Genomic DNA, 27,882 nt, shown 5'->3' on the forward strand with positions numbered 1-27,882 from the left:
CTGAGCACAAATTTGTAGGGTCAACTGGCCTGTTGAAGTAGATGCTTGGTGGTGTCAGTTAGGAGCCAGTCATCCAGGTACAGAAACACACTGAATCCAAGACGTCTCAAGTGAGCCGTTACTACTGCCATGCATTTGGTGAACACTCTGGAGGCTGTAGCGAGACCAAAGGGCACAGCACGAGACTGATACGAACTTGCTCCCAGCTGGAAGCATAAGTGACTTCTCAATGCTCTGTCCATTTTTATGTGGTAGTACGCATCTTGGAGGTCTATCGAGCACATCCAATTGTCTTTCCCTAAAAAGGGAAGGGAAGCATCGACTGCAGTGTCACCATTCGGAACATGGACTTTTTGACTGATTCGTTTAGTTTGCCGAGATCCAATATGGGCCTCCAGTCCCCTGTTCTTTTTGGGTAAGTTCTGAATCCTATTTGGTCTGCGGGGATGGTTTGGACGACTCTTTTGTTTAGCAACTTTTAGATTTCTACGGTCGCTTGATCCCTGAGATTGGGTGGAACATCCAGGATTGTTCTGGTTTGAGGAGGGGGGGGTAGGAAAAAGGTACAGAGTATTCTCTGGATATTATGTTTTGTACCTACTCTTCTTTTGTAATGTTGTGCCAGGCTTTTGGGTACAAAGATAAACACCCCCCGACTGGCTCCAGAGTAGCACAGTTGAGCCTCCTTTCAGGAGCACTGACAGGGATGTCCGCGAAAGCAATCACGGTTGGCCTGGTTTTGCGGGCCCCCTCTGACTCTAGGTCGGAGTCTTCCATTATTTCCTCCCCCCTCTATCTCTGGGGAAGGAATCACCTCATGCGTCTGGGAAAAATCTCTGGGATTTCTTGAACCACATCTTACCGCCTTTCTGCCCTTTAGGGTAGGGTCTTGAAGGGACGGAAAAATGTACTCCCAACAGCAGAGAGTTTTCCCTTCCTGCTCACATCTGGTGAGTGTATCCTTAACTTTTGGTCCAAAAAGTGAGGAACTGTCAAAAAGGGCATTAGTGAAGGTAGACAAAGGGTTACACAAAGTTACACAAGCGCATCCAGGAGCGTCTCCTAAGGGAAACTCCTGAACCCGCTGCCCTACTTGCTCCATCTGCTGCGTATGACATCAGTCTCATAGAGGAATTCACTATGGAGTTTAAGGTGGATAACCGAGTGATAACCTTTTCTGGTACCCCTGCAGTTGAAGTACCTTGTAGAGTATCTCCTAATTCCTTCAGATCTTCTCTCTGAAGCCTTGTAAAATGGGTAAGATAACTCAGCAATCTAAGGGTAAAAGGCACTGAAGAAAAAACACACTTCCCATATCTGTCCATCATTCGAGACTCTGTTTGGCAGATGAACAGATGAGGATGTCTCTGCAAGCTCCTTCTTGGTGGCTGCTGCCACCACCATAAAATCTACCGACACATCTTTACTCAAGAAATCTTTTTCCTTGGGGGCTGACAAAAACTTGTTTGGCTCCATTGTGTCAGATGATTCCCACGCCTTTTGATTGACCAAGTCCATGACCTCATCGAAAGGTGGTGATACCCAAGTGGCTGAAGGTTGAGATCTGAAAGCCTTCAGGTACACAGACTCCTCATCAGAAGGGTTGACGGTAGTCCAGCTGCCTCTCTGTTTCAGGATCTCAAGGATATCTGCAAAGGAGATATCATCAAATGATGACCGTGGGGACCCTTCTGACTCCTCAAGGTCAGTGTAAGAGATGATAGACTCATCGGGGAGTCTTCATGCTAACTCTTGTGTATTTTCTTCTGAGGAGGCTCCTCAGAAGGGCATTCTGGGGAGGTCTCAGAAGAATGGGGATCACCCAGAGGGTGTTCCTAAGGCAGCAGATCTCTGCTCTCCTGTGGACAGGGTAGTGCCAAGACAGAAGCCGGTGCTTTTGGGGGAAGAACATCAGAATCCTTGTGTAGAGCTGTAGATTTGGCTAGCAAGCTCATTAGCTCGAAGGCAGACTCCCCCAATTCAGAGGACACCACCAGTTTCGAAGAAGCAGAGGTAGACCCCGGTTCCAGGGAGACTGGCTCCAAAGCCAATGTAGGAGCAGAGCTCAGTCGAGCAGGCAGACTTAGAATCAAAGAGGCTCAGGTCCGAGAATCTCCCTCGGGGCTGACCGGTGAACTTCGACTCCTAGACACTACAGATGGCACCGAGAATGTCGGAGCAGATATCTGTTCCGGTAAGGCCTCATGGGGTGCCGGAGCTGAAGCTCTACTGAAAGCGGTACTGGATATTTTGGCTCTGATAGACCAGTATGGCTCGGAGGAGGAACAGTAGTGAATGTCAAAGATTTGGACGGCTCCGAATCAACTGGGCAGGAGCAGAGCACAAATTTGCCAGCCCCGGCACCTTCAAAAGTCTGAGCACCACTCTCTCCACATCTTCATCTGATAGGCTCCTAGAGGACCTGGAGGAAAGGGTTGGAGTGTGAGATCTTTGAAAATAGGTGATCTAAGAGTACAGGAGTCCGGTGGAATATCTTCTGGCCGGCTCTGAGCTAAAGAATCCTTTCAGTTCCGAAGTTCTTGGGGCCGATATAGGCATATCAACTGTAATAACCTCAGTCGGCACTGAAGGCAGTGGAGCCGATGAGGTGGAAGTCTTAGTAGTGTTTGGTATTTTCTCAGGAGATTGAGATTTCTCAGAGGACACTGGTGATGGCCTTTTAACAGTCTTTTCTTTCCGGCTAGACGGAGACTTTGTAGATTGTGAGGAAGAACTACCTAAATCTTCCTCAAAGGATAGTTTCAGGAGACCTTTCAAAATCAATTTGTTTTCCCTTTCTTGAAGGACTCTTGACCTAAATGAGTGACAAAAAAAGTCTCTTGTAAGTGATTGGCCCCCAAACAGTAGACACATACACTATGCTAGTCTGTTATGGACATTTTCTGAGTACATTTTTGACATTTCTTAAAACCCAAAGGTTTATGATCCTTCTCTTTAGACTCCTTAGACATAACTGTCATACTGTAAGCAAAGGCAGGAAAGCGCTATAAAGGTACAAAAAGGAATTGGGTCCTCTAACTACTGGGAGGAGGAGAAAATAACACACCACACTAAAAAGTAGTAAATGCCAAGTAGAGGACTAGGTCATCTAACTTAAATGGGTCTAGTTCTGCCAAGAACGGGAAAGGAACACACCACTAGAAAAAAAAAAACCTCTAATAAATGATGGGTAAATAGGTTTATCTAGATGGAAAAACACACCACACTATAAATAGAAAAGGCAAGATCAATAGAGGACTAGGTCCTCTAACTTAAATGGACCTAGCCCTTAGAAACACTTAACTAAGTTACCTAAACCTAGACAAACACACACACAGGCAGAAAGCTAATACCAAAAAATGGACTAAAATATAGTTAGTCCTGCTATGTAAATACACACTTATCAAAGCTACAGAGGGGCTCAACAAGAAGAAACAGCAAATTCTAAATAGAAATAATCAAAACTACCACTACAGGGTACCGACAAAATAGGCCTGTGGAAAAAATGTCAGCTAAACAGCTGACAAACCAGCGACAACTATTTAACAATACAGAAGATTAACTTATCTAAACAAAAGTATTCTAACTATTCTAGCTAAGAAAAGACAAGCTATATATGTGAGAACAAAGAAGAAAAGGTTTAACTTAGCCACGGCCAAGAAGAGCACTTCTGAACTCATAAAGTGGCAAACGAGATCTGAGGATTGATACCACTGCATGATGGGATACCTACCTTGCCACGAGCCAACTTAGAGACTTCGAGCTTCTGTAATTGGCAGAGTCAGAGCCAGGATTGGCTCCGAACCCACATGTAAGAATGAAGGCGAGATAGGACAACATAACTTCTAATGTTTCCAATTTTCATAAACATGAATTCCTTGTTACAAGACAACACCTCTGTGGAAGTAAATTCACTTTTTCACTACATGTTCAAATAACAGCATCAATCCTATGAATATTCATTAAAAGGGAAATAATTTGGTGGGCTTCATCTCCCTGTCATTGTCATTTTCAGAAGTAACTTTCCAGTGTGAGAAAAAATGCAATCTCTCTTCAAGGTCATTACAGACAGGCCCCAACTATGAAAACAATGCATCATGTTCCATACAGTTTTTGTTACGTGTTGGTCACAAGGAAAAAAGTCAATATACCAGCATGTCTTGTGAAAATGAAGGGAATCTTGGGCATAAGCAAGTTATGTAAAATGCACAAAAAAGGCAAAATAAAGCAGTAAGAGCTAACAAAATACTATAACGTACCTCAAACAGGATAAGAAGGAAAATAGAGAGACTTTAACATAACATGTGATCATGATACAATTCCCCAAGCTACACACAAACCTATAAAACCTATGTAGTGCATGCAGTAGGGTTACCACCTGTCCCACTTTGCGAGGGACAGTCCCTCTTTGGGCAGTTGTGTCCTGACAAAAAATTAAAAAAATGGCAAATGTCCTGAGATTTTAGGACAAAATTATTTCCTATATTTTATGTAATAGTTGCATAAAACAGTTATTTTGTATCTAAAATACCTAAATGTTATAAGAAACAGAATAAGCAACTAAAATGCTACAAGAATAAGCTTTTACTTAGGCAAAAAAGTTAAGTTCTATCCTTTGTACTGACTGTGGATATGTGTCTGCCTGTAAAATCTGATGTTTGTACCGAAAATGTCCCATTTTGGCCATTTGAAAAGGTGGCAACCCTAGCATGCAGTGCCCTGATTATGCTAAAAAAATGGTTAAATTATATCCTGGTTCAACTCTGCTACAGCTCAAGATCAGACCTTAACAATGCTTACAGGGGTGCATAACAATTAAGCACCCCCTAGGCACTGTTAACATCGCATCTACGCAAAGCAGACAGAGCTGAATTGAAAACAGCAGCAGGTGGACACGAATCAGCTTTGTTTCATCTCCCATTTCTGCCTGCTATCCACTGAAGTACACAAAGTATTTTGAATTGAACTGCTTCCCTTACACATGGAAAATGCGAGACATCAACCACTTCCCTAACGCTTTACCAGCTTTCAAAGCCAGAATAACACAATGCTTTTTTGTTTTCTTTAAATCTTACTTTTGATTAATTAGTAGTATATGAAGAAAGTACAGTTGTGTACACCTACCATAAATGTAGATGTTCGAATGTCTTCACTGTTGCAGTCATAACTGTAGGGTGCTCCTGCCGGCAGGCAGCCCGAGGTCGGCCAGAATCCCAAAGTCTGGGTCCGGCGTCGGCTGTATAAGCTAGTATCCTGACGTCAGTACGCCTTGGTACATAGCCCTCAGCCGACGCCATCTTCTCCAGCCTTTCTTGCCCTAGATGTCAGAAGTCCACAACAAATCAAAAAATGAATCCAACAAGGAAACACAAATACACCACAAATAAGAGAAAAAGAGGGGATAGGAGGGAGGGAAACCCCGACTGCAACAGTGAAGACACTCAAACATCTACATTTATGGTAGGTGTACACAACTGTACTATGTTCTTCGTGTTTCACTGTTGCAGTCATAACTGTAGGGTGGAATCCCAAAGCAGTGTAGAGGGGGAGGAGGCTTTAGATAGAAGAAGGGGAGGCAAGAATACCCTGCAAGACAGCAGAGGCAAAGCCTGCCCTAGACTTAGAAAACAAGGGGAGATTGTAGTGCTTGGAAAAAGTATGCACAGAACTCCAAGTGGCAGCTTCCAAGATATCCTTGGTAGGGACTCCTCTGAGGAAAGCTGTAGAAGTAGCAGCTGCTCTAGTAGAATGACTTCTAATGGTCCCTGGAAACGGTTTCCCATGATGAGTGTAACAAAATCTGATTCCATAAGCAATCCATTTGGAAATGGTTTGTTTAGAAATAGGTTTTCCAAGAGAACTGGAAGCAAAGGAAACAAACAATTGGTTAGACTTTCTGAAATCTTTAGTCTTGTCCAAGTAAAATCGTAACTGCCTGTGCACATCCAATGAATGCAAAATCCTTTCCCCTTTATTTTGAGGATTTGGAAAGAAAGTAGGAAGGTGAATTGTCTGATTTAAAGCCACTTTCGAAATCACCTTAGGCATGAAAGTAGGATTGGTCCTCAAGGATACTCTGTCCTGATGGAAAATAAGGTATGGTTCCACAGCCATGAGAGCTTGCAACTCTGAGACCCTTCTGGCAGAGGTCAATGCTAGCAAAAGAACAGTCTTCCAGGATAGAAACTTAATATCTGAAGATGCAGCAGGCTCAAAAGGAGGCAAAGTAAGTTTTTCTAAAACATAATTAAGATCCCAGACAGGGACAGGAGGGGTCCTTGGAGGCAGCAAATTTTTAGCCCCTCTAAAGAACTGCTTCACCAAAGGATGTGAAAAAACAGGAGGATCAGAACTGTAATGCGCAGAGATAGCAGAAGCATGTATCTTAATGGAAGAAAAGGAAAGTCCTTTGGATAAAAGTTCCGAAAGGTAAAGCAAAATAGAGGAGAGATCAGGAACCTGAGGATCAGAGCCTCGGTCCTGCATCCAAATAGAAAACCTCTTCCATTTAGAGGCATAGGATTTCCTAGTGCTAGGCTGTCTAGCTTCCAAAAGAACATCCAACACTTGTTTGGGAAGACTAGAGGAAATCAAATTCCTTTGAAGAGCCAAGCTGCCAGGCAAAGGGTCTTGAGATTGGAATGTAGTAACTGACCCTGATGCTGGGACAGAAGCGAAGGGTTCAGTGGGAGAATCCAAGGAGGCCCCGAGAACAGGAGCTTTAAGGTTGGATACCAAAACTGTCGAGGCCAATTTGGAGCAATCAAGATGAGGAACTTTGGCTTGTCCTGTTTTATCTTCAGTAGTACCGAGGCAGTAGAGGAAGAGGAGGGAAGGCATATGCTGAAAGGCTTCTCCAGCTGAAGGACAGGGCATCCACTCTCCATGCTGTTTTGTGGAAGGACCTGGTGCAAAAGCGAGGCAGCTGATGATTGAGATGGGATGCAAACAGATCTATCTGGGGACATCCCCAAACTGCAGTAATCCTTTTGAACAAGTTGGTGTCTAGCATCCATTCGTGAGGATCTGAAATGTTTCTGCTCAGGCTGTCTGCTAAGAGATTCTGTTTCCCTGGAATGAATTGAGCCTGGAGATGCAGATTCAAATTGAGAGCTGTGTCCCACAAACCCATAGCTAGTCTGCAAAGGGGGTAAGAATGAGAACCCCCCTGCTTGTTGATGTACCACATGACCGTGGTGTTGTCTGTGCGAATTAGCAGAGGCCCTGGTTGTAAAAGGTTTTTGAAGGCTAAAAGGGCATTTTGTACTGCCAACATTTCCTTCAGATTGATGTGCCAGCGAAGATGGTCCTTTGTCCAGGTTCCCTGCTGGCAATTGTCTAGAAAGTGTGCTCCCCAAGCATAATCCGAGGCGTCCGTGGTTAGGATTTGAGTAGGTTGGGGGAGACGAAAAGGTTTTCCTTCGTTTAAAGTGCAAGCCGTGGACCACCAGAGGAACTCCTTCCGGAGGCAGGGGATCAGAGGAATCAGAATATCCAGATCGTGGTAATGCTGTGACCATACACTTTTCAGATACCATTGAAGCTTTCTCATGTGAAGCCTTGCGTTTGGAATCAACAGAATGCAGGAAGCCATGTAGCCCAGAGCCTGCAGGAATTTCCTTGCAGTGAGCTGAGATAGAGTTGCCAAGGTGTTGAAAGTAGAAGCCAGCTGAGTTTGTTTTTCTTGAGTGAGGTAGGCCCTTTGTAAGGTTGTATTTAAGAGGGCTCCCAAGAATACCATTTGTTGAGAAGGGATCAAATGTGACTTTTTTATGTTCACTGAGAATCCCAGTAGTAGGAGAAGACGTTGAACAAAGTCCAGATGTTGAAGCAGAAGATCTTTGCTGTCTGCCTGAATAAGGCAGTCGTCCAAATAGGGGTAAATCTGGATCCCCTGAAGTCTGCAGTAAGCCACTACTGGTGCCAGGCACTTGGTGAAGACTCTGGGCGCAGTAGATAAACCAAAGGGCAGAACAGAGAATTGAAAGTGCCTCGAACCTGCCTTGAACCTGAGGAATTTCCTGCGTTCTTGTCTGATAGGGATATGCAAATAGGCTTCCTTTAAGTCCAATGTCACCATCCAGGCGTCCTGAGAGAGCATTGGAATTAGCTGTTGTAGAGTAAGCATCTTGAACTTTGGAATTTCCAAAAAGGTGTTTAACACAGAAAGGTCCAGAATAGGTCTCCATGAGTTTTGTTTTCTGGGAACCAGAAACAGCCTTGAATAAAACCCTTTTCCCATTTCCGAGAGTGGAACAGGCTCTATGGCTCTCATGGCCAGAAGAGCATCCACTTGAGTTAAGGCCTCTGACCATTGAAGTTTTGGCAGATCTGGCCAACCGTGAGTCCTTGGCAAAGTGTGAAAGTGGAACTTGCTTTTAAAATCACGTCCAATACCCATCTGTCCTGGGTAATACGAGTCCAATTTCTGTAAAAGAGACAGTTTTCCTCCGAGAGGGGCATCCAGGTGAAGGGGTCCCGTAGCCCAACCGAGAGAGTCATTGAGTTTGCTTTCTTTGAGATTGGGATCTGTCTTCTCCCCTTCTAGGTGAAGAAGCAGTCCATTGTCTAGATCTGTAAGAGGTCTGGCCTTGACCACGACCTCTGGAGCGTCTATATCTTTCCCTTTGAGGCCTGTCAGACGTGGGAAAGGACCCATTTTTAGATGGCCAATTCCTGGAAAATCTAGGAGGCTGAACTTGCAAGAAATCTTTTACAGTCTGCATAGACTTTGCCTTTTCTTCCATCTTTTTAATAACTTCCTCAGCCTTGGATCCAAAAAGAACATCATGTTGAATAGGGGCATCTAATAACTTAGCCTTAACCTGTTCAGGTAAACTTTGTTCACGAAGCCAGGCATGTCTCACAGTACCAGAGGCAGCAGCCTTGCAAGAAGCATCCAAAGCATCAAAACCACAATGTAAGCTATGCTTGTTAACCTGTTCAGTAGCATGCAAAACATCCTGAAGTTCCTTATCCTCTGCACAAGAAGGATGGGAAGCAAGCTTTTGCTTTAAAACAGACAAAAGAAATTGCTGATATTTAAACATATGAAACTGGCAATTTAAAGCCCTTACAGACAGGGTAGCAGAAGTATATACCTTTTTACCCCACCTGTCTAAAGCACGAGAATCCTTCTCAGAGGGAATAGGATTTTTAGAAGTAGCAACCTTAGCAGCCTTAGAGCCCTGAGAAATAGTTTCAGGATCTGCAGAAGGGTTTTAAATAAAAATAAATGAGAGTCAGGAACCCTATAAAATCTATCAGGCTTAGAAGGAGCAGGAGGCATGGAATCAGGATTCAAATTAGCCTCAGAAAAAGCATCATCTACAATGTCCAAGACAGGAGGGATAGCTAAAGGCCTATGCTGAAGAAGAAGAAGAAATTCTCTAAGCCTCTTTTGGAAGCAGAATATTCCTGTCCTTCCCAATGAAAATGTTCCCTCATCTCATGCAAGGTTTCCCCAAAAGAAAAATCCTCAGGCGGAGAGGCCGAGGGCAAAGAATCCTCAGCATCCGAATCCTCATAAGGGGAAAGGAATAGTCCTGATCAGAGGAAGAAACAGAAGATACAGAAGCCTGGTCAGAGGAATCCAGAGTAACATCCTGTCGAGGCCTTTTCTCAGGAGGGTGAGAACCCTAATCATTGTAAGCAAATCTTCAGCCATCCTCAATAATTGTTTTTGTGTCTTGGGAGTGGATTCAGAAGCAGCTTGAGCTGAAACTTTAGACTTAGTAGGAGTCTTTGTCTTTGCCTTTGAAATAGTGATATGAGTAGGCCTGAAAACCCCCTCAGAAGCCGGTACCTGCACAGCGGTTCCGGACCCATCTGAAGGAGCGACGTCCGAAGGTCCTGCAGCAGTTAAAATATTGGGCCTTGATGGCTCCCCATGGGAGTCCGTATCGGCCATCGGTTCAGAAGTGGCGGACGACAGGGGCTGCAAAAGTGCCTCACTGACGACAGCCGAACCGGATGCTGGCTCCAGCTGCAACGAGTCCTGTTTGGACCTCGGAGGCCTGTCTTTGTCTTTGCGCTTCTTTTGAACTCCGGTAGTGTCCAACGACATTCTGTAATTGAAGCGTCTGCCAAAATAATTTAAAGCCCAATCGTACCTGCGCTTGATAGTACGAGAGTTGAACCTGGCACAGAACCGACAACAAGAAACGTCGTGGTCAGGGCCTAAGCAAGGTAGACAGTAAGAGTGGAAATCTTTATGAGGTATTTGTTTCCCACACGCTATACAATTATTAACTTTTTCTGACATCGGAGGAACAAGAAAAGATTCCCCAACGGGGTACTTAGCTTTGAGAAGAGAAGTAAGAACTTCGGACCGACAACAACCAAATGCGCTGTTCGAAAATCGCCAACCAACGTTTTGCGAGCTGCTTTCCACCGCACGGCAAGAAAGACTGGGGAAGATGGCATCGGCTGAGGGCTATGTACCAAGGCGTACTGACGTCAGGATACTAGCTTATACAGCCGACGCCGGACCCAGACTTTGGGAATCTGGCCGACCTCGGGCTGCCTGCCGGCAGGAGCACCCTACAGTTATGACTGCAACAGTGAAACATGAAGAACATCATAAATTTCCATAAACTACAAAAAATTACGAGTGGGCCAGCAGACTAACTCTATTACATGTTCTCGATATGGATGCAAAGATTCACCTCTCGAGCTTTGTTCTCTAGGTGAATTTCTTGACATCTGTGTCTCAAACACAATAATGCAGTCATAACTGCCAACCGTCTCATAATCCTCTATACCTGATACAGACTTAACTATATGCACATACTATAAGACTCAAAGCAAGAGCAAGACTCCAGAGATGGAAGGCGTGAGCATGTCCTGCTCCAATGATCCTACTATATGAACATTAATCATTAGGGTTAATATACTCCTACAACTATACTCTAGCTGTTAAAGGGATCACTGCTGCAGAAGTTCACTCTATAAATAGGTCTATACAATGTGGAATATAATAAGCTCTAAGTAACACACAATTAGTCTACAGCATGCTAGTGTAAAGTTGTTACAAATTCTGCTGTACAACTTGAGTGGACATCTAGTTTGTAATGCCTGCAGAATATATGATTGGTTGCCTAAGTAGCAACATCACAGATACTGTTGACAGATATATTTCTAAAAATGTTCCAATGGCATCTGTTGACTTGGTGGAGTGAACACCATCCTCCCCAGTCAAAGTTTTGTACCATTTCTGACAGATCATTAGAATACCAGTTAATATGACACAGGCAGCGGTTGCAAACTCAGACTCTGCACTACTGCCACCAAGTAATAAGTGACAGATGAGCTAGTATGCGAGAGCAACTGGCCTTAAAAGCATATGGAGAATGAGGAACCCCTGCTTTGGTTTATGACAAATACCTGCTACACTCAGATACGCTTTATGCAGATTAGGGCATAGCACAGACATAACCATTGGCTTTCTAGGATTTAACAACACTTTCCACTGCTGTGTTATCAACACTAGTTGGTTGGCCAGGATAATTTCGCAGACACACAGGCAGACAGACAGACAGACATGTCTTCCATCAACTACTAGTCTATTACTAGGTCTCCAAAATATAAACAAACAAAGATAGGTTTCTTCTCACTCCAAATTACGAACTGAACTAAGATCACTCTTTGTCAACTATAAGCCCCATCTGCCACAGAAGATGTCAATTTATAGGTCTTTACGATACCCAACAATATTTCATAAAATACAGTCTATTGCACCACCACAGTTCAGAAAAAATACTGACTATCAAATTCTTTGAATCTTGGCATCCATGTCGAGAACACAAAGGATTATGGCTGGAGATCCAATCATAACTTTGTGTAGTGCATGGAGCCTTATCTGCTGTATGTACACAACCAGTTACAAAATAAAAGAATAAAAGTGCCAAGTGTTTTGCTAACTTTCAAAGACTTAACGTACTTAGGTTATAAAAAGTCAGGGATACATTACTGGCACAGACAATAGGCAGAAATAAATGTTTCTTTCATTTTTGCCACTGCACTTTGCTGGCCATTAACTGGCACATTTAACTGTCTGGCGTGACACTAGATCTTAATTGAAGCAGGGAGTGCATAAACATTTTAATCAAAGCAGCCCACCACAGATCCTCACCACAAAAAAAAAAAAAAAAATGAATCACTGTTCCACAACAGGTCCAAAGTCCAAAACAATGTTATGTAAATGAATGACTACTCAAAAAATATTAAAGAACACACGTTTTTACTGTTATGCACTTTCTTCCAATAATATTCACAGACTTCATCACAACAAACACTAAACCATTTACAGTCACATATATGCCTTTAAATTAATGATTAGGCAATCAATTGAAGTGAGACTGTATCATGTAACTATAAGTGATTTGTATATATGAGAGTGCAAATGGTTTAGTCTTTGTTCTGAGAAAAAAAAGTTATGTACTCATCATAACGTTCCATCTGAGTAGGTACTTCCATTTGTCTGCAACCTGTGGGTATCGGATCCGACCTCGGATCAGAGCAGGCAGCTTTACTAGCTAAAAGATCTGAGCTCCTAGCTCCTCCCCTTTACCCATAATCCCCATACTACATGCTGCCTTTCCTCAGATCGAGTTTGCTTAATCCAACAAGCTAATGCCCTCGACAGAGGACTAAATAAGCCTAACCTCATAAGACAATCAGAAAACATGATCAGGAATCGCGATAATGGTTAGGGGGGCATGGAGGGGGGGGTCGGTTGCAGACAAATTAAGTACCTACTCAGATGGAACGTTATGGTGAGTACATAACTTCTTTACCTGAAGTAGTTACTTCATTTGTTCTGCAACCTGTGGGACAGAGTCCCCAGCTACCTAAAAACCTTGGGCGGCCCTTAAGGAAGGATATTTCGAAGCACCGCGAAGCCAAAGGAAGCCCTACTCCTGGATATCATATCCAATTTATAATGAGAAATGAATGTATTGGAAGAGGACCAAGTAGCTGCTGAACATATGTCATCCAGAGGAACCCTGGACCAGAAGGCTGTTGATGTGGCTATGGATTGGGTTGAGTGGGCATGGACTCCGATAGGAGCAGTTTTACCTGAGGCTACATACGCATGAATGATGCACTTTGAAATCCAATTTGCTAAGGTAAATTTGGAAATGGCTTTACCCATGGCAGATTTGGCAAAGGACACAAACAACTGATCAGCCTTGCCAGTATCCTTAGTCCTGTGCAAGTAAAAACGCAGTTGTCTATGTACATCTAATTTGTGTAATTTGCATTCCCCTAGGTTCTGAAAATTGGGGAAGAATACTGGTAAATTTATCGAGATTAATATTTGATTCTGAAGCCACTTTTGGTAAAAAGGAAGGGTTAGTCCTGACAGACACACTATCCTTATGGAAAATTAGATAAGAAGGTTTCATGCAAAGGGCTTGAAGTTACAAAACCCTCCTGGCTGAAGTAATTGCAACTAGAAAGGCAGTTTTCCATAAGAACTTTAAAGGAACTGAGGCGGCAGGCTCAAAAGGTGGGCTTGTCAATGCTTGCAAAACTAGAGTTAAGTCTCATGGTGGGACCGCAGTCTTAACTGGTGGTTTCAAAAGAGAAATGCCTTTCAAGAATGTTTTGCATATCTTAGCAGAAGCTAGAGATCCCAGTCCATCCCCCACAAGAAAATTGTAAATGGCTGCCAATTGTACTTTAACTGTAGATGCACTTGCTCCTTGATGAAAAATATGTGACAGAAAATCAAGAATAGTCGGAACAGGAACGGTAAAAGGGTCTAAGCCCTTGTCCTTAGCCCAGATAGAAAAACGCTTCCATTTACTACTGTAAATTTTCCTGGTAGTAGGCTTGTGAGCCGCTACCAGTATGGCCTTTACTGGTGACGAGATGCCGGGAGTCCTTGCCATCAGTGGAACTGGATCAACCAAGCCGCTAGCTTGAGGTTTACCAGGTTCGGGGGTTGCAATCCTGCAGGATGTGAAATCAGATCTGAAATGGGATCTAAGATCCATGGAGGAACTACACTGTGAGACCGCAGATATGGGAACCAGATCTGGTGAGGCCAGAATGGGGCTATGAGGATAATTTTGCTCCCCAACAGACGTGCTTTCTGAATGAATTTAGTCATAAGAAGAAGGGGGGATAAGCGTAGGGGAGACTGGGTGGCCAAGCATGAACTAGAGCGTCTCTGGGGCTCTCCCCTGCTGGGGGAAGTATCGCGAAAAACACGCTGTACTTTGTGTTTGACGGAGAGGCGAAAAGATCGCAGCAAGGAAGACCCCATTTGAGGAAGATCTGTTTCGCAACTGATGGTTTGAGAGGCCACTCGTACGGTGTGAGGATCACAAGACTCAACTTGTCCGCCAGAATGTTGGACCGACCCGGAATGTGCGCCGCTACCAGAAAGCTGTTCGTGGATATCACCCACTCCCAAACTCGCATAGCCTCCCGACAAAGGGGATAAGACCTGGTTCCGCCCTGCTTGTTTATGTACCAGACTACTGCCATGTTGTCTGTTTGAACCGCAATAGTCCCTAGAGGGAGAAGGCCATGGTGAGCTTGCAACGTCAAAAGCACCGCCCTCATCTCTAGGACATTGATATGCAAAGCAGTCTCTAAGGGAGTCAACGTGCCTTGGACGGTTCTGCCCAAACAATGCCCCCCCCCCCCACCTGAGGCGAGAAGCATCCGTGGTCAACGTGGCTCGAGGCGGGGGTATTACAAAGGGTCTCCCTTCTCGCAGCTCCCTTGAGTGAAGCCACCAGAGGAGGGAGTCCTTGCAAGCCCTGCTCAATGGAATAGGGGTGTTCAGCGTGCGTGTAGACAAAGACAGATTGCCACCGCCATAGACCCTAGTGCTCTCAGGACTAACTCTGCTGAAGGAGCCGGGTTCTGAAGGAGGGCTAATACCTGATGAGATAAAGTGTTTACCCTGTCCGGAGTTAGAAGGGCCCGAGAGATGAGAGTGTCCAATTTGGCCCCTATAAATTCCAGGACTTGCACAGGGTGAAGAAAGGACTTTTGAACGTTGACCGAGATGCCCAAACTCTGGGCAAGAGTTAGTGCATAATCCCGAGCAACACACAGTTGATGCCTGTTGGAGGCAGTGAGGAGCCAGTCGTCCAGGTATGGAAAGACCTGAATGCCCTGGAGTCTCAGGTGGGCTGCAACCACTGCCATAACTTTGGTGAACACCCTGGGGGCTGAGGTGAGGCCGAATGGAAGAACCCTGAATTGATAATGACTGGCTCCCAGTTGGAAGCGGAGAAACCTCCTGGATCACCTGTCCATCAAAATGTGGTAGTACGCATCCTTGAGGTCTACGGAGCATATCCAGTCATTCTCCCGAAGGAGGGGGAGAACTGATTGAAGAGTGACCATCCGGAATTTCTCTTTGGGAATGAACAGGTTCAGGGAAGAGAGATCTAGAATCGGTCTCAAGTCCCCTGTCTTTTTTGGCACCAAAAAAAACCTGGAGTAATAGCCCAATCTGAACTGGTCTGGGGGAACGCGCTGGATGGCTCTTTTTTCTAGTAGCTTCAAAATTTCTGAAGCTGCCACCTTCCCTTTGATTGGGTGGGACATCGGGGAGGCGCTTCATGGGAGGGGGAAGATTTAGGAATGGGATGGAATAACCTCTGGATATGATTCGGAGCACCCATCGATCCATCGTGATGGACTCCCAATTTAGTAGGTGCTCCGACAAATGCCCTCCGACTGCCTCCAGAGAGGGACATTCGGGTAAGCCCTTAGGGCTGTTGCGTGGTTCTATCAGAGAACGGTTCTCTAGACCCGAAATTACGCGGCCCCCCCTCTGCCTCTGGGCCGGCGTCCACCTTGTCCTCTGCCTCTGAAGGACAAGGGGTCCAAAGCTGGACAGGACTGCTGAGACTTCTGGAACCATATCTTCTTTTGTCCACTCTGATTCCTCAAGAAGGATCGTTTGGGATTAGAGAAGCGGACTCCGACGGCAGACAGCGTCTTCCCATCCTTCTCACTTTGGACCAGCATCTCGCGTACGGTCTTGCCAAAGAGCGAAGAACCGTCAAATGGCGCATTCGCGAAGGATGCCTTAAAGGGATCCGCAAAATCGTAAAGGCGGAGCCAGGCGTGATGCCGCAAGACGACCCCGGCTCCGCTAGCTCTAGCAGCTCCCTCCGTAGCATGGGAGAGTAGCCGCATAGACGTGTTCGAGTGGCCATACGAGTAGAGAAGGTCTTCTTGTCCTCGACCGTCATGGACTCCGGGGGAGCTGCAGAGTATTCCTTTATTAGGTCTCGCTGTAGCCTATGTGCCATGTAGTTCAGCGCCCTTACCGAGAAGGTAGCTAAAGCAAACATCCGCTTCCCAATGCGGTCCAACGCCAGAGATTCCTTATCCGGATGGTGGACCGAGGAACTCTCCTGCGCCAGTTCCTTCTTCGTGGCAGCCGCCACCAACATGGCATCCACAGGTGAACCCTTAGACCAGGCCTGCCTATCCGAGGGAGGGCTAAGAATTTTGTCTGGCCATCTTGGGAATGGCTCCACGGTGTCGGGCTCCTTCCACGCCCTGGTAGTAATTAAGTCTACCAGGGGGGTCGGCTGGAGGTGACACCCAGGAAGTAGGCGGGCCTGCCTCAAACGCCTCTAGAAACACGGACTCGTCCGAGGAAGGTTTTTGGGCAGACCACCCCCATCTAATTCACAACATTTCCATGATGTCTCCAAAGGAGACATCCTCAGGGGGTGAACTTGGGGAACCTTCCCCTTCATCCAAATCAGTGTCTGACGTGAGGGACTTGGGGGAGTCCAGGTGCCTCCTTTTGCACTTCCGTTTGCGAGGAACCTCCTCGGTGGGACTATTCGAGGAGGGCTCACCTACAGGGTCCTGTTCCTCTAAGGGAACTAACTGGAGGGCTTGAGCAGGCTGTCCCAGTGGTCGGATGACGGAGGATGGACCCAGATGCATAGGGGGAGCGGGAGGATCCAATGCACGGACCGGGGATCTGGAAGACATCGACAGAACCCTCTCCACTACCTTAACAGCCGAAGGCGAGCCACTCTCCCCAGGCTCCGAAAGTAGTCTCCTCAGCTCCGAAGCAGGAATCGGTGTCGGAGCCGAAGCGGCCAGATCCGAGAGGGAAGTGTGCTCCGACCTGAAGGGCGCTGAAGACCCATCAACCCCTACGGATCCGATGCTTGGCTCTTGGCACCGAGAGCTAGGATCCGACAAGCTCGAGGGTACAGTCGGCGTCGAAGCTACCGGCGCTATCGGTGCCGACAAAACCCCGGCTCCGAAAGGGCCCGGATCCTATGACTCCAAAACCCGAAAACGGGTTGCAGAAGGAGTGATCGGTGCAAAAAGGGGGGACTGCACTACCCCCGAGGGGGGGGGGCAGGAGCACCCCCATCTGCATCTGGGTCTGCAGAAATCGACGCATCATCCATTCCATGTCCGTGTCGGTCAGGCTTCTCGTAGATCTAGAAGACATTGTTGAGGCGGGCCAGGAGGGCCGCCTCGACGACCTAGAGGGAGACCGGTCCTCCGGCGAGAAACAAGGCGAACAGAGCCGAGAGGGAGAGGATCCAGAGGCCCTCGTGGAAGGACTAGAGAGTTTAGATGGCAGGGCTGAGTCTTAGCCCGCCTTTTATGACTCTCGTGTGTCTCTCTGTCTTTATGCCTCTTCTCCTTGGAAGAGGCAGATGAGTCCCCTGAACTCTGCACAGCAGAGGGAGGTTGAGCCCCAGGCAGATTGGGGGGACCTAAAGGTACAGGGGCTGCGGTAGCAGCCTGTGCCTTGGAGGGAGAGGAAGAAAAAGTGTCCTGCGGTAACAAGCCCGCCAGGATCAACTTGTTCTTCCTATTCCTGATGGCCCGGGGGTTAAACGCTGCACATATTTGGCAGCTAGTGGACATGTGGGCCACCCCCAGACACAACACGCACTGAGTGTGGCCATCAGCCGGGGAAAGCTTATGTCCACAGTCAGTGCACTTAGAAAAGACGGCTTTGGGTCCTTCAGCCATCACAGAAACACACCCAAACACTAGGGGAGGGACAAGCACAACGACTAAAAACTAATAATTACCACAAAAATTTAAAACTAAGACTATAACTTGACAAAGGGGACTAAACACTCACACACTAACAAAAAAATGTAAGCTTTTAGTCTAATTATTGTCAAGAAACGATCTCACCCAAGCCTAAGGAGCTCTACACAAGTAGCTTCTTTCAGCCGCGGCAAACTCGATCTGGGTAAAGGCAGCATGTAGCAGGGGGTTATAGGTAAAGGGGAGGAGCTAGGAGCTCGGATCTTTTAGCTAGTAAAGCGGTTGGATCCGATACCCACAGGTTGCAGAACAAATGAACTACTTCAGATGTACTTCTATATTATTTTTTTTACTTTAATAGTTTTCTCGAGCTTAACATTTGTTAAAATTGGGTCCCATGCTACGACACGATTTGTCTTTTTCCAGATATCGAAGCATTATCTCCATGCACTACACAGACATAACAGTTAATGGAACCTTAATTCCCTTAGGCCTTGTTACTCTTTGAGCATGGTCTTATGCATTTAACAATTTCCTCCTGGGGTAGCACATCACTCTTAAAAGTTGCCTGTTAATCCTTAAATACAAATGTGTTTTATGTACTAACACAATGGTGCTTTACAATATGCTTACAGAATGTATGTATTCAGTTTTAACAGTGTACACATGTATATGCATATATAATAAGGTTATACCACTTTGTATATAACCATTGTTGAAGATAAAACTTATTTCATAATTCAACTGTTTAATGCCTTATGGTTGAAATGAATTCACATAACAAGTCATCTATCCAGACAAATTAAAATAAATAAATAAATCAGTCAGTCAAATAGTGAGCATCTAAATGAAAGAGAACTCTTGCTCTACTGCCAATATCCAACTGAAACAGAAGGTAATCTGGGTTTATACAGGCCAGGAGTCTTCACAGTTCTGAGAATCTGATAAAGGAACCTTTTAGAAGAAACCTAGGTGTCCCCGAAGTCAACAGCTTGTGCTACAATGACGTGCATTTAATTTCTGAAAAGAACAATGTACCCTTGGGCCAAAAAAATTCTAGTCTGACCACAGCAGAAACTTCAGAAGCACCGATTCCCAGAGAACAAAACAGCAACTGTCTGAGTATCAGGCATTTGCATCACTATAAAATGTTATTTATGACCTGGGCATCTCTGTCCCACTGGTGTCTGGTCCCTTGTTATACCAACCAAAAAAAAAAAAAAAAAGTAAAAAAAATACTTCATAGGCAAGTACTAGGCTATTGGCCCTAGGGCCTATATAAGCCTACCCAAAAAGGTACCCTAACTTTCACCACCAAAGAAAATTATTTTCTGTGCCCCTGTCAAGCAGAGCCACAGAAGTGATCCTGTGCCCTTGTCTAGCAGAGCCACAGAAGTGATCCCCGGGGTGAATTTTGCATCTCCCATCCAATCATTTAGATTTTTCTTGAAGAGAGTGCTAATGAGGAGCTTTGTTTGATATAGATAGGTAGTTTGTTCCAGAGTATCCTTACAGCATGTTCTGTTAACTGTGGTGACAAGGTTTAGGTCTGTAGAGCGTGTAGCTCAGAGGGATTTGGATTTCTTTAAGTGGAACATGTCCAACAGCTCTGGGTTTGACATATCTTTGCATGTTAGGCAGTGATCGCCTCTGAGTAGGTGATATGCGATGGAGTAAAGCTTGAGTTTTTTGAGATGGTCTGTGTAGGGCATCTATTTGAGGCAGGTAATCCTCTTTGTGAGGTATTTCTGCGGCCTTTCCACTTGTTGTAGATGTCTTGTGAGGTACATAACAAAAGGGGTGCTGTATTCTATAATGGGTCTAATGAGTGACTGGTAGAGGGGAACAAAGACCTCTTTTTTTTCCTGGATGAGAAACCTTTTGTGATGAGGTGGGCCATTTAGAAGGATTTCCTGACTACTGTGGCAATGTGATTATCAAAGGAGAGACTACTGTCCACCTGTGTCCCAAGGTCTCATCACACTTTTGGTGTTAAGTAGACTACCGCCTATGTGGTAGTTCATGGGTACAGAGTTTTTACCAAAAGGGATGACCATGCACATTTTGGCATTGAGCTTGAGGCCATGGCTTTGATACCAGGTATCTGTCCCAGTGAGGCCCTTTTGTAGGATGTCCACATCATTAGCAGTTTCAATTATGGCTCCTAGTTTGCAGCCATCTGCGAACTTTGGTAGTTCATGGGTACAGAGTTTTTACCAAAAGGGATGACAATGCACTTTTTGGCATTGAGCTTGAGGCCATGGCTTTGATACCAGGTATCTGTCCCAGTGAGGCCCTTTTGTAGGATGTCCACATCGTTAGGAGTTTCGATTATGGCTCCTAGTTTGCAGTCATCTGCGAACTTCGTTAGCCAATGAAACATTGAAAGAAACATGAAGATTCTCCTGAGCATATACTGAAACATATACAGAAGACAGTCTACCTGAGAAGTAATATTCAGAGCAGAAAATTTCTTCTGCTCAGTCCTGAATGTTTCAGGATTAAGCACCATGGTCTTCTGGGTCAGATGGAAGTAGGGTAGTGGGGTACAGTTGAGGGTTAACATGAGGCTTAAAACAACATTAAAAAAGACTGGCCATTTACATCAGATTGTACAACAGAACTAAGAAGGATATGCCACAAATTTGAAGTCATGGCAAGAGATTACATACATGCACGTGTGACTGCTTAAAAAGACCAAGCCAGAGGAAGAGGACTGACTTCTCCTTTTTGGCTAATTACCTTTCATATAATGAATGTGTGTAACATGTTTTTTATTTACTAAAATCAAAATAAACTGGAATAAAACAGCATCTATGAGTTTAAACATGTTAGGGTAGCATACTTGTCCAACACAAAGAAAAACTTTATGGAAATATCAAAGCTTGCTTACTGCATGCATGTCCAGTGTATCCACACTTAGTTCATAAGCTGTGACATTCATAGATTCAAAAACATCCCGGAGTGTCTGCCCTTTGCCATTCTCCACATGAACAATTTCCCCAGGGTACTTCTTCATGGCCCTTTTGATGAAACGCAGCAGATGCTTCTGATTCATGCAGGATGAAGCATGGATGTGGGTGTCAACCTGCAGCAGAGAGTCCAAAATGTTGGCAAATAAGAGGAAAATGCATAGTAGCTATCAAGATGCTGTGGTTACAACTACAGATAGTTCAAAATGAAATACTATACTAATGTTTAGACAGCACTGATTTTTTTTCCAATCCATTAAAAAGTGCATACCATACATTCACATTGTACCTCAAAATTAGCAGTACCTATTTTATTAAAAAAAATAATAATCTGGAAAGTACAGAACAGGTCACTGACAGACTGAAGCACCTAAATCATTAGCTAGACAGTAAGATAAAAATAATGGGGAAAATATATAGAATACACGAAAATCTAAAAATCTGCTGGAAAACGGCCTAGGTGCATATACTGATTATTGCAACTAACCCACATCTGTACAGCTGTTTCACTATCAACACAACTGATTCTCAACTTTCAATCATTCCAAAAAGTACAGTTGTGTACACTTACCATAAATGTAGATGTTAGAGTGTCTTCACTGTTGCAGTCATGACTGTAGGGTTCTCCCTTGCCGGCAGGCAGTCCTCGGTCGGCCAGAATCCCAAAGTCTGGGTCCGGCGTCGGCTGTTCAGCCATGCTCCCTGAAGTCAGAACACCAGGAGTACAAAGCTGACGGCCGACACCATATTCTCCAGGTTTTCTTGCCCCAGATGTCAGGTGCTCCAAAATTAGTAAGATCCCATACCCTTTGCAAATACACCTCAAAAGAAGGGTGAAGAAGGGAACCACACAAAAGAAAAAATAAGAGGGGACAGGAGGGAGGGAAACCCAGACTGCAACAGTGAAGACACTAACATCTACATTTATGGTAAGTGTACACAACTGTACTATGTTCATCGTGTTTCACTGTTGCAGTCATGACTGTAGGGTTGAATCCCAAAGCAGAATAAAAGGGAGGTGGTCATAAAGAAGACGGGGCGGCTAAAAGGCCCTGCAAGACAGCAGAAGCAAAGCCTGCCCTAGACTTAGAGTAAAGAGGTAGATTGTAGTGCTTGGAAAAAGTATGCACTGAACTCCAAGCTGCAGCTTCCAAAATGTCTTTGGTAGGAACTCGTCTGAGGAAGGCAGCTGAAGTGGCAGCAGCTCTGGTAGAATGAGTCCTTATACTCCCTGGGATTTGCTTTCCATGATGTGAATAACAAAATCTGATTCCATGAGCAATCCATTTAGAAATGGGTCTGTTTTGAAATAGCTTTACCTTGGGAACTTGAAGCATAAGAAAGAAACAATTGCTCTGATTTCCTGATGTCCTTGGTTCTGTCCAGGTAAAAACGTAGTTGTCTGTGTACATCCAAGGAATGCAAGATCCTTTCCCCCTTATTTTGAGGACTGGGGAAAAAAGTTGGCAAGTGAATAGTTTGATTTAAAGCCACTTTGGAAACCACCTTGGGCAAGAAAGAAGGATTAGTCCTTAGACACCCTGCCTTGATGAAAAATAATATAAGGTTCCACAGCCATGAGAGCTTGCAACTCCGAAACTCTCCTGGCAGATGTCAGGGCTAACAGAATGGCCGTCTTCCAGGAAGTGGCAGCAGGCTCAAAAGGAGGTAAGGTGAGTTTTTCCAAAACCTAGTTGAGATCCCAAGCAGGAATGGGAGGAGATCTAGGGGGCCTTAAGTTCTTAGCTCCTCTGAGAAAAGTACAGTTTTGTACCTACCATAAATGTAGATGTCCAATAGGTATGCATCTGCAGTCATAACATATGGGTTGTCCTGCCTCAGGCAGCCCTTCGGTCGGCCTGATTCCAAAGTATGGGTCTGGCCTCAGCTGATGTCGCACTATCCCCGACGTCATAGCTTCTGGGGTATAAAGGCATCAGCAGACGCCATTTTCCTCAGTGTTTCTTGCCCCAGATGCCAGGTGCCCTCTAGGAAGGCTAAATTTGGATAAATGTTGTAAAATTCCAAACAGTAGCAACCAATATTATATATATATATATATATACAAACAAACAAATACACCATAATAGATTCCCCCAGCTAGCTGAAAGAGGGGTAAGCACCCTAGGAATACCACAGAGGGGAAGGAGGGTGGGTAATCCTGACTGCAGATGCATACCTATCGGACATCTACATTTATGGTAGGTACAAAACTGTACTATGTCCTTCAAGGATGCATCTGCAGTCATAACATATGGGTAGAATACCATAGCCAAACTGGGGGAGGAGGTACTAAGATAAGGATGGTGTAGTTAAGATCCCCTGTAAAACTGCAGTTGCAAAACCTGCTCGGGATCTGGACTATAAAGGTAGATTGTAATGCTTGGCAAATGTATGCACGGAGCTCCAAGTAGCAGCTTCTAACATGTCCTTGGTAGCCACCCCTCGTATGAAAGCTGTAGTGGTGGCTGTGGCTCTTGTGGAGTGAGGCCTGATATTTTCAGGGGCTGTCTTTCCATGAAAAGAGTAGCAAAAACGAATGCAATTTCCTATCCATTTTGAAATAGTCTGTTTGGAAATTGCTTTTCCTTGCACTCCAGTTGCAAATGCTACAAAAATTTGGTCAGTTTTTCTGCTGGTTTTAGTTCTGTCCAGATAGTAGTGTAGTTGTCTGTGTACATCCAAGGTATGCAATAGTTTTCCCCCCTTGTTCTGTGGGTTAGGGAAGAACGTAGGCAAATGAATAGCTTGGTTCAAGGATACCCTGGATACCACCTTTGGCATGAAAGTAGGATTGGTTCTCAGAGACACTCTATCCTGGTGAAAAATAAGGAAAGGCTGCAATGCCATTAGTGCCTGTAACTCGGATACTCTTCTTGCTGAAGTGATTGCCAGAAGGAAAGCAGTTTTCCAAGATAAGAACTGTAAGTCTGCTGATGCTGCTGGTTCAAAAGGGGGTAGTGTTAATTTTTCCAGCACAAAATTGAGATCCCATGCAGGCAGAGGGGGTCTCCTTGGAGGTTTTACATTTTTGATCCCTCTTAAAAATTGTCTGAGGAGAGGGCGAGAGAAGATAGGAGGATCCATGTTGTACTCTGCTGAAATTGAAGCATGAATCTTAATGGAAGAATAGGACATGCCATTGTGAAACAGTTCTGCTACGTATTCTAGGATGTGTGCTAGGTTTGCCAGTGTGACATCTGTACCCTTTGATGTGCTCCAAATGAGGAATCTCTTCCATTTAGCTGAGTATGTCTTCCTTGTGGAGGGTCTGCGAGCCTCCAGGATAATGTCCTTGACCCTCTGAGATAAGACAGTTTGGTTTTGTTTTAAACAATTTTCCAGGCAGTTAGCTGCAGAGTTTTCAAGTTTGGATGCAGGGTCTTGAAGTTGTTCTGCGTTAGAAGAAGAGGCCATAGGGGTAGAGGCCATGAGTTCGCCCGAGACATGCTTCTCAGTAGCGGATACCAGTGCTGCCTTGGCCAGTCTGGAGCTATTAGTATCACCTTTGGCTGTTCCTCCCTGATCTTCAGTAGAACTGTGTACATCAATGGGAAAGGTGGAAATGCATACACTGTTAGGGCATTCCAGCTGAAAGAGAGAGAGTCCACCCTCCAGGCTTGTGGGTGGTATACCCTTGAGCAGAATTTCTTCAGTTGGTGGTTGAGTGGGGAGGCGAACAGGTCTATCTCTGGCATTCCCCATTTGCTTGTTATGAGTTTGAAGATGTCTGGATGCAGCATCCATTCGTGAGCATCCGTGGTAGTTCTGCTTAAGCTGTCTGCTAGTGAATTCTCTTTTCCTGGTACGAAGTTGGCCTGCAGCTGGAAGTTGAGATTCAGGCCTAGGTTCCACAGATCCATTGCCATCCGGCATAGAGGGTAGGAATGCGTGCCTCCCTGTTTGTTTATGTACCACATGACTGTGGTATTGTCTGTCCTTATCAGCAGATGTCCTTGCTGGAGGAATTATTTGAATGCCTCAATTGCATATTTCACTGCCAGCATCTCCTTTAGGTTTATGTGCAAGTTCAGCTGGTCTTGAGACCATAGGCCTTGGATACACTTGTCCTCCATGTGTGCTCCCCATCCTAGGTCTGAGGCGTCCGTGGTGATGGTCTGCCTTGGTTGTGGTTTGTTGAAAGGCAACCCTCTGTTGGACTGGCAGGCCTGAGCCCACCACAGGAATTCCTTTTTCAGGCATGGAATGATTGGTATCATGGTTTCTAGACTGTGTCTGTGTTGAGACCATACATTCCTTAGGTACCATTGTAATTTCCTCATGTGCAGCCTGGCATGCGGGATCAAGATTATGCAGGATGCCATGTAACCCAGGGCCTGCAGGACTTTCCTTGCAGTAAGCTGAGCTTGTCTTGTCAAAGCCATGAAGTAGACTGGGAGTTGCTTTTGTTTTTCTTCTGTGAGAAAAGCCATCTGAGTTAGTGTCCAGATCCGCACCCAAAAATGTTATCCTTTGGGATGGCACTAGTCTTGACTTCTGGATGTTGACTGTGTATCCCAAGGCCTGTAACAGGTGTATGACATAGGCCAAATCCTTTATTAGTTTTGTCTTGTTGTCTGCTTGTATTAGGCAGTCGTCCAGGTATGGGTAGATTTGAATTCCCTGAAGCCTGCAATGTGCAATCACTGATGCCAGGCATTTCGTGAATACTCTGGGTGCAGTAGATAAGCCAAAGGGCAATGCTGAGAATTGATAATGCTCTGATCCTGCAAGAAACCTGAGGTGTCTTCTGCAATCTGGTCGTATAGGGATGTGCAGGTATGCCTCCTTGAGATCTAGAGTCACCAGCCAAGACTCCTTGCCCAACATGGGAAGAAGTTGCTGTAGGGTCAGCATTTTGAATTTTGGCACAATGAGATATGTGTTTAGTGCGGACAAGTCGAGAATAGGCCTCCATTGGTTTTCTTTTCTTGGTACAAGGAATAGTCTGGAGTAAAATCCTTGGCCTTGTTCCATAGATGGTACCCTTTCTATCGCTTTCATCTGAAGTAAATTGTTGATTTGTCTTAAAGCCTCTGGCTTCTGGTTTGGTGGAAGGTTTGGCATTCCGCTCCTTCTTGGTAAAGTGTGGAAGTGAAACCTGTATCCTTTGTCTATTGTTTGCAATGTCCATGTGTCTTTTGTAATGCAATGCCAGTTTTTCGAGAATAAAGCCAACTTTCCGCCCAAGGATGCTTCCAGTTGTTCCCTGGTAGGCGGAATCACAGTCAAGTCATTGTGTCTGTCCTGTGGAAGTGGTTGTAGTTGCAGTTGTGGCACTACTCTGGTTGGCAGGCTGCCACTGACGACCCTTGTAGGCACCCTTTGATTGACCTCTGCCTCTTGGGCGTCTATTCCTGCCTCTCTGTGCTCTGGAGGTGTCTGGAAAGGACCAATTCTTTGAAGGCCAGTTTCTGCTGAACCTCGGAGGTTGAACCTGCAGAAAATCCTTTACTGTTTGCACAGATTATGCTTTTTCTTCCACTTTCTTTAGAATCTCCTGTGCAGGGGAGCCAAATAAACATTGTTTCTCCATTGGAGCATCTAGGAGTTTAGCCTTGACATGGTCTGGCAAGGATTGCTCTTTTAGCCAGGCATGCCTTCGAATTACTGCCCCAGTCATAGCTGATCTAAATGAAGCCTCCAGTGCATCATAGCCACATTTTAAGAAATGATTACTGACCTGCTGGGAGCTGTGTACCAAATCCTGAAGGGATTTACGGTCTAAAGGTTCAGGAGAAGAAAGCTTTTTATTCAGCTGATCTAACAAATATTCCTGGTACTGTATCATATGGAATTGACAGTTTAATGCCCTGGCAGAAAGAGTAGCAGATGTATAAACCTTTTTTCCCCATCTCTCTAATGCTCTTGACTCTCTTTCAGAGGGAAGGGGGTTTTTGGCAGTGGTAGCTGCAACACCTTTTGGGCCCTGAGAGATAGTTTCTGGGTCTGCAGCATGGGCTTTATACAAGTGGAAGTGAGAATCCGGGACCCTGTAATATCTGTCAGGTTTGGCAGGGGCCGGTGGAAGAGAATCAGGGGCAGAACTGACATCATTATATGCATCATCAACTACAGTAAGCACAGGTGGTATGGCTAAAGGCCTATGCTGGGGCAAATGTAAAAAAGTCCTTAGTCTTTTTCTAGAATCAGAGAAATCCTGACCCTGTCATTGAAAGTGTTCCCTCATTGAGTGCAAAGTCTCCCCAAAGGAAAATTCTTCTGGAGGGGAGGCAGAAGAATAGAGTCTTCTGCATCTGAATCCTCATAAGGCGAATATGCCCCTTCCTGATGGTCTGATAAATCTGATCCATCAGAGGAGTAATCAGAGGAGAGAGGTTCAGGGGGTTCAGTCCTAGGCCTTTTGTCAGGAGGAGGGTGGGAGGCCCTGTCTGGGTGAGGATGGGAACCCCTAATCAAAGACATAAGGTCCTCAGCAAGGCTGAGAATCTGTGAACTTGAGGAAGGTCTCTGAGAAGTAGATTTTGCAGGTAAATCTTTTGAAATTTTAGCTGCTTTAGCCCTGGAGAAGGCCTTAATAGACATAGAAGCAGGGGGCCTAGCTGCTCCACGTGCAGGAGTAGAAATGTCCAATGGAATGGTGTCGGACAATTCTTGTGCGCTTGCTTCTTCGGTAGGGATTTCTGAAGCCGACTCAGCCGGGGCCTCTCTGGCCTCGGTTGTCAGAGGTATGAATTCTGCAGAAGTAAGAACCGAGGACTCGGTTTCAGCCGAAACAGAGACACTCGCGGTAGGCCTAACCGTGGTTTCAGCCGAAACCGCGGGCCGCGAGTGTCGCTCCTTTTCCTTGCGTTTTTTGGCTAAATGTGTGGTCGGAGTCTCAGATGGCATTTTATATGCAAAAGCGGATCCAAAAAACTCTTCTGCA

The 27,882-nt window shown here is 45.2% G+C and overlaps 1 protein-coding gene across 4 annotated transcripts in view; it reads right to left on the reverse strand.

The window, feature by feature from the left end:
• The window catches only part of AMPD2 (adenosine monophosphate deaminase 2), an 855,139-nt gene that overhangs the window by 206,717 nt on the left and 620,540 nt on the right, over positions 1–27,882 (reverse strand). For all 4 annotated transcript variants that reach the window (XM_044076870.1, XM_044076869.1, XM_044076868.1 and 1 more), the window contains one exon: positions 20,915–21,109. In XM_044076870.1, coding sequence (XP_043932805.1) covers positions 20,915–21,109 — 195 coding nt within the window. The remainder of the gene's footprint in view (positions 1–20,914; positions 21,110–27,882) is intronic.

Source organism: Protopterus annectens, chromosome 7.part0 (assembly GCF_019279795.1).
Source record: "Protopterus annectens isolate FY-2018-M chromosome 7.part0, PAN1.0, whole genome shotgun sequence".
In the NCBI taxonomy this organism is placed as follows: domain Eukaryota; kingdom Metazoa; phylum Chordata; order Ceratodontiformes; family Protopteridae; genus Protopterus; species Protopterus annectens.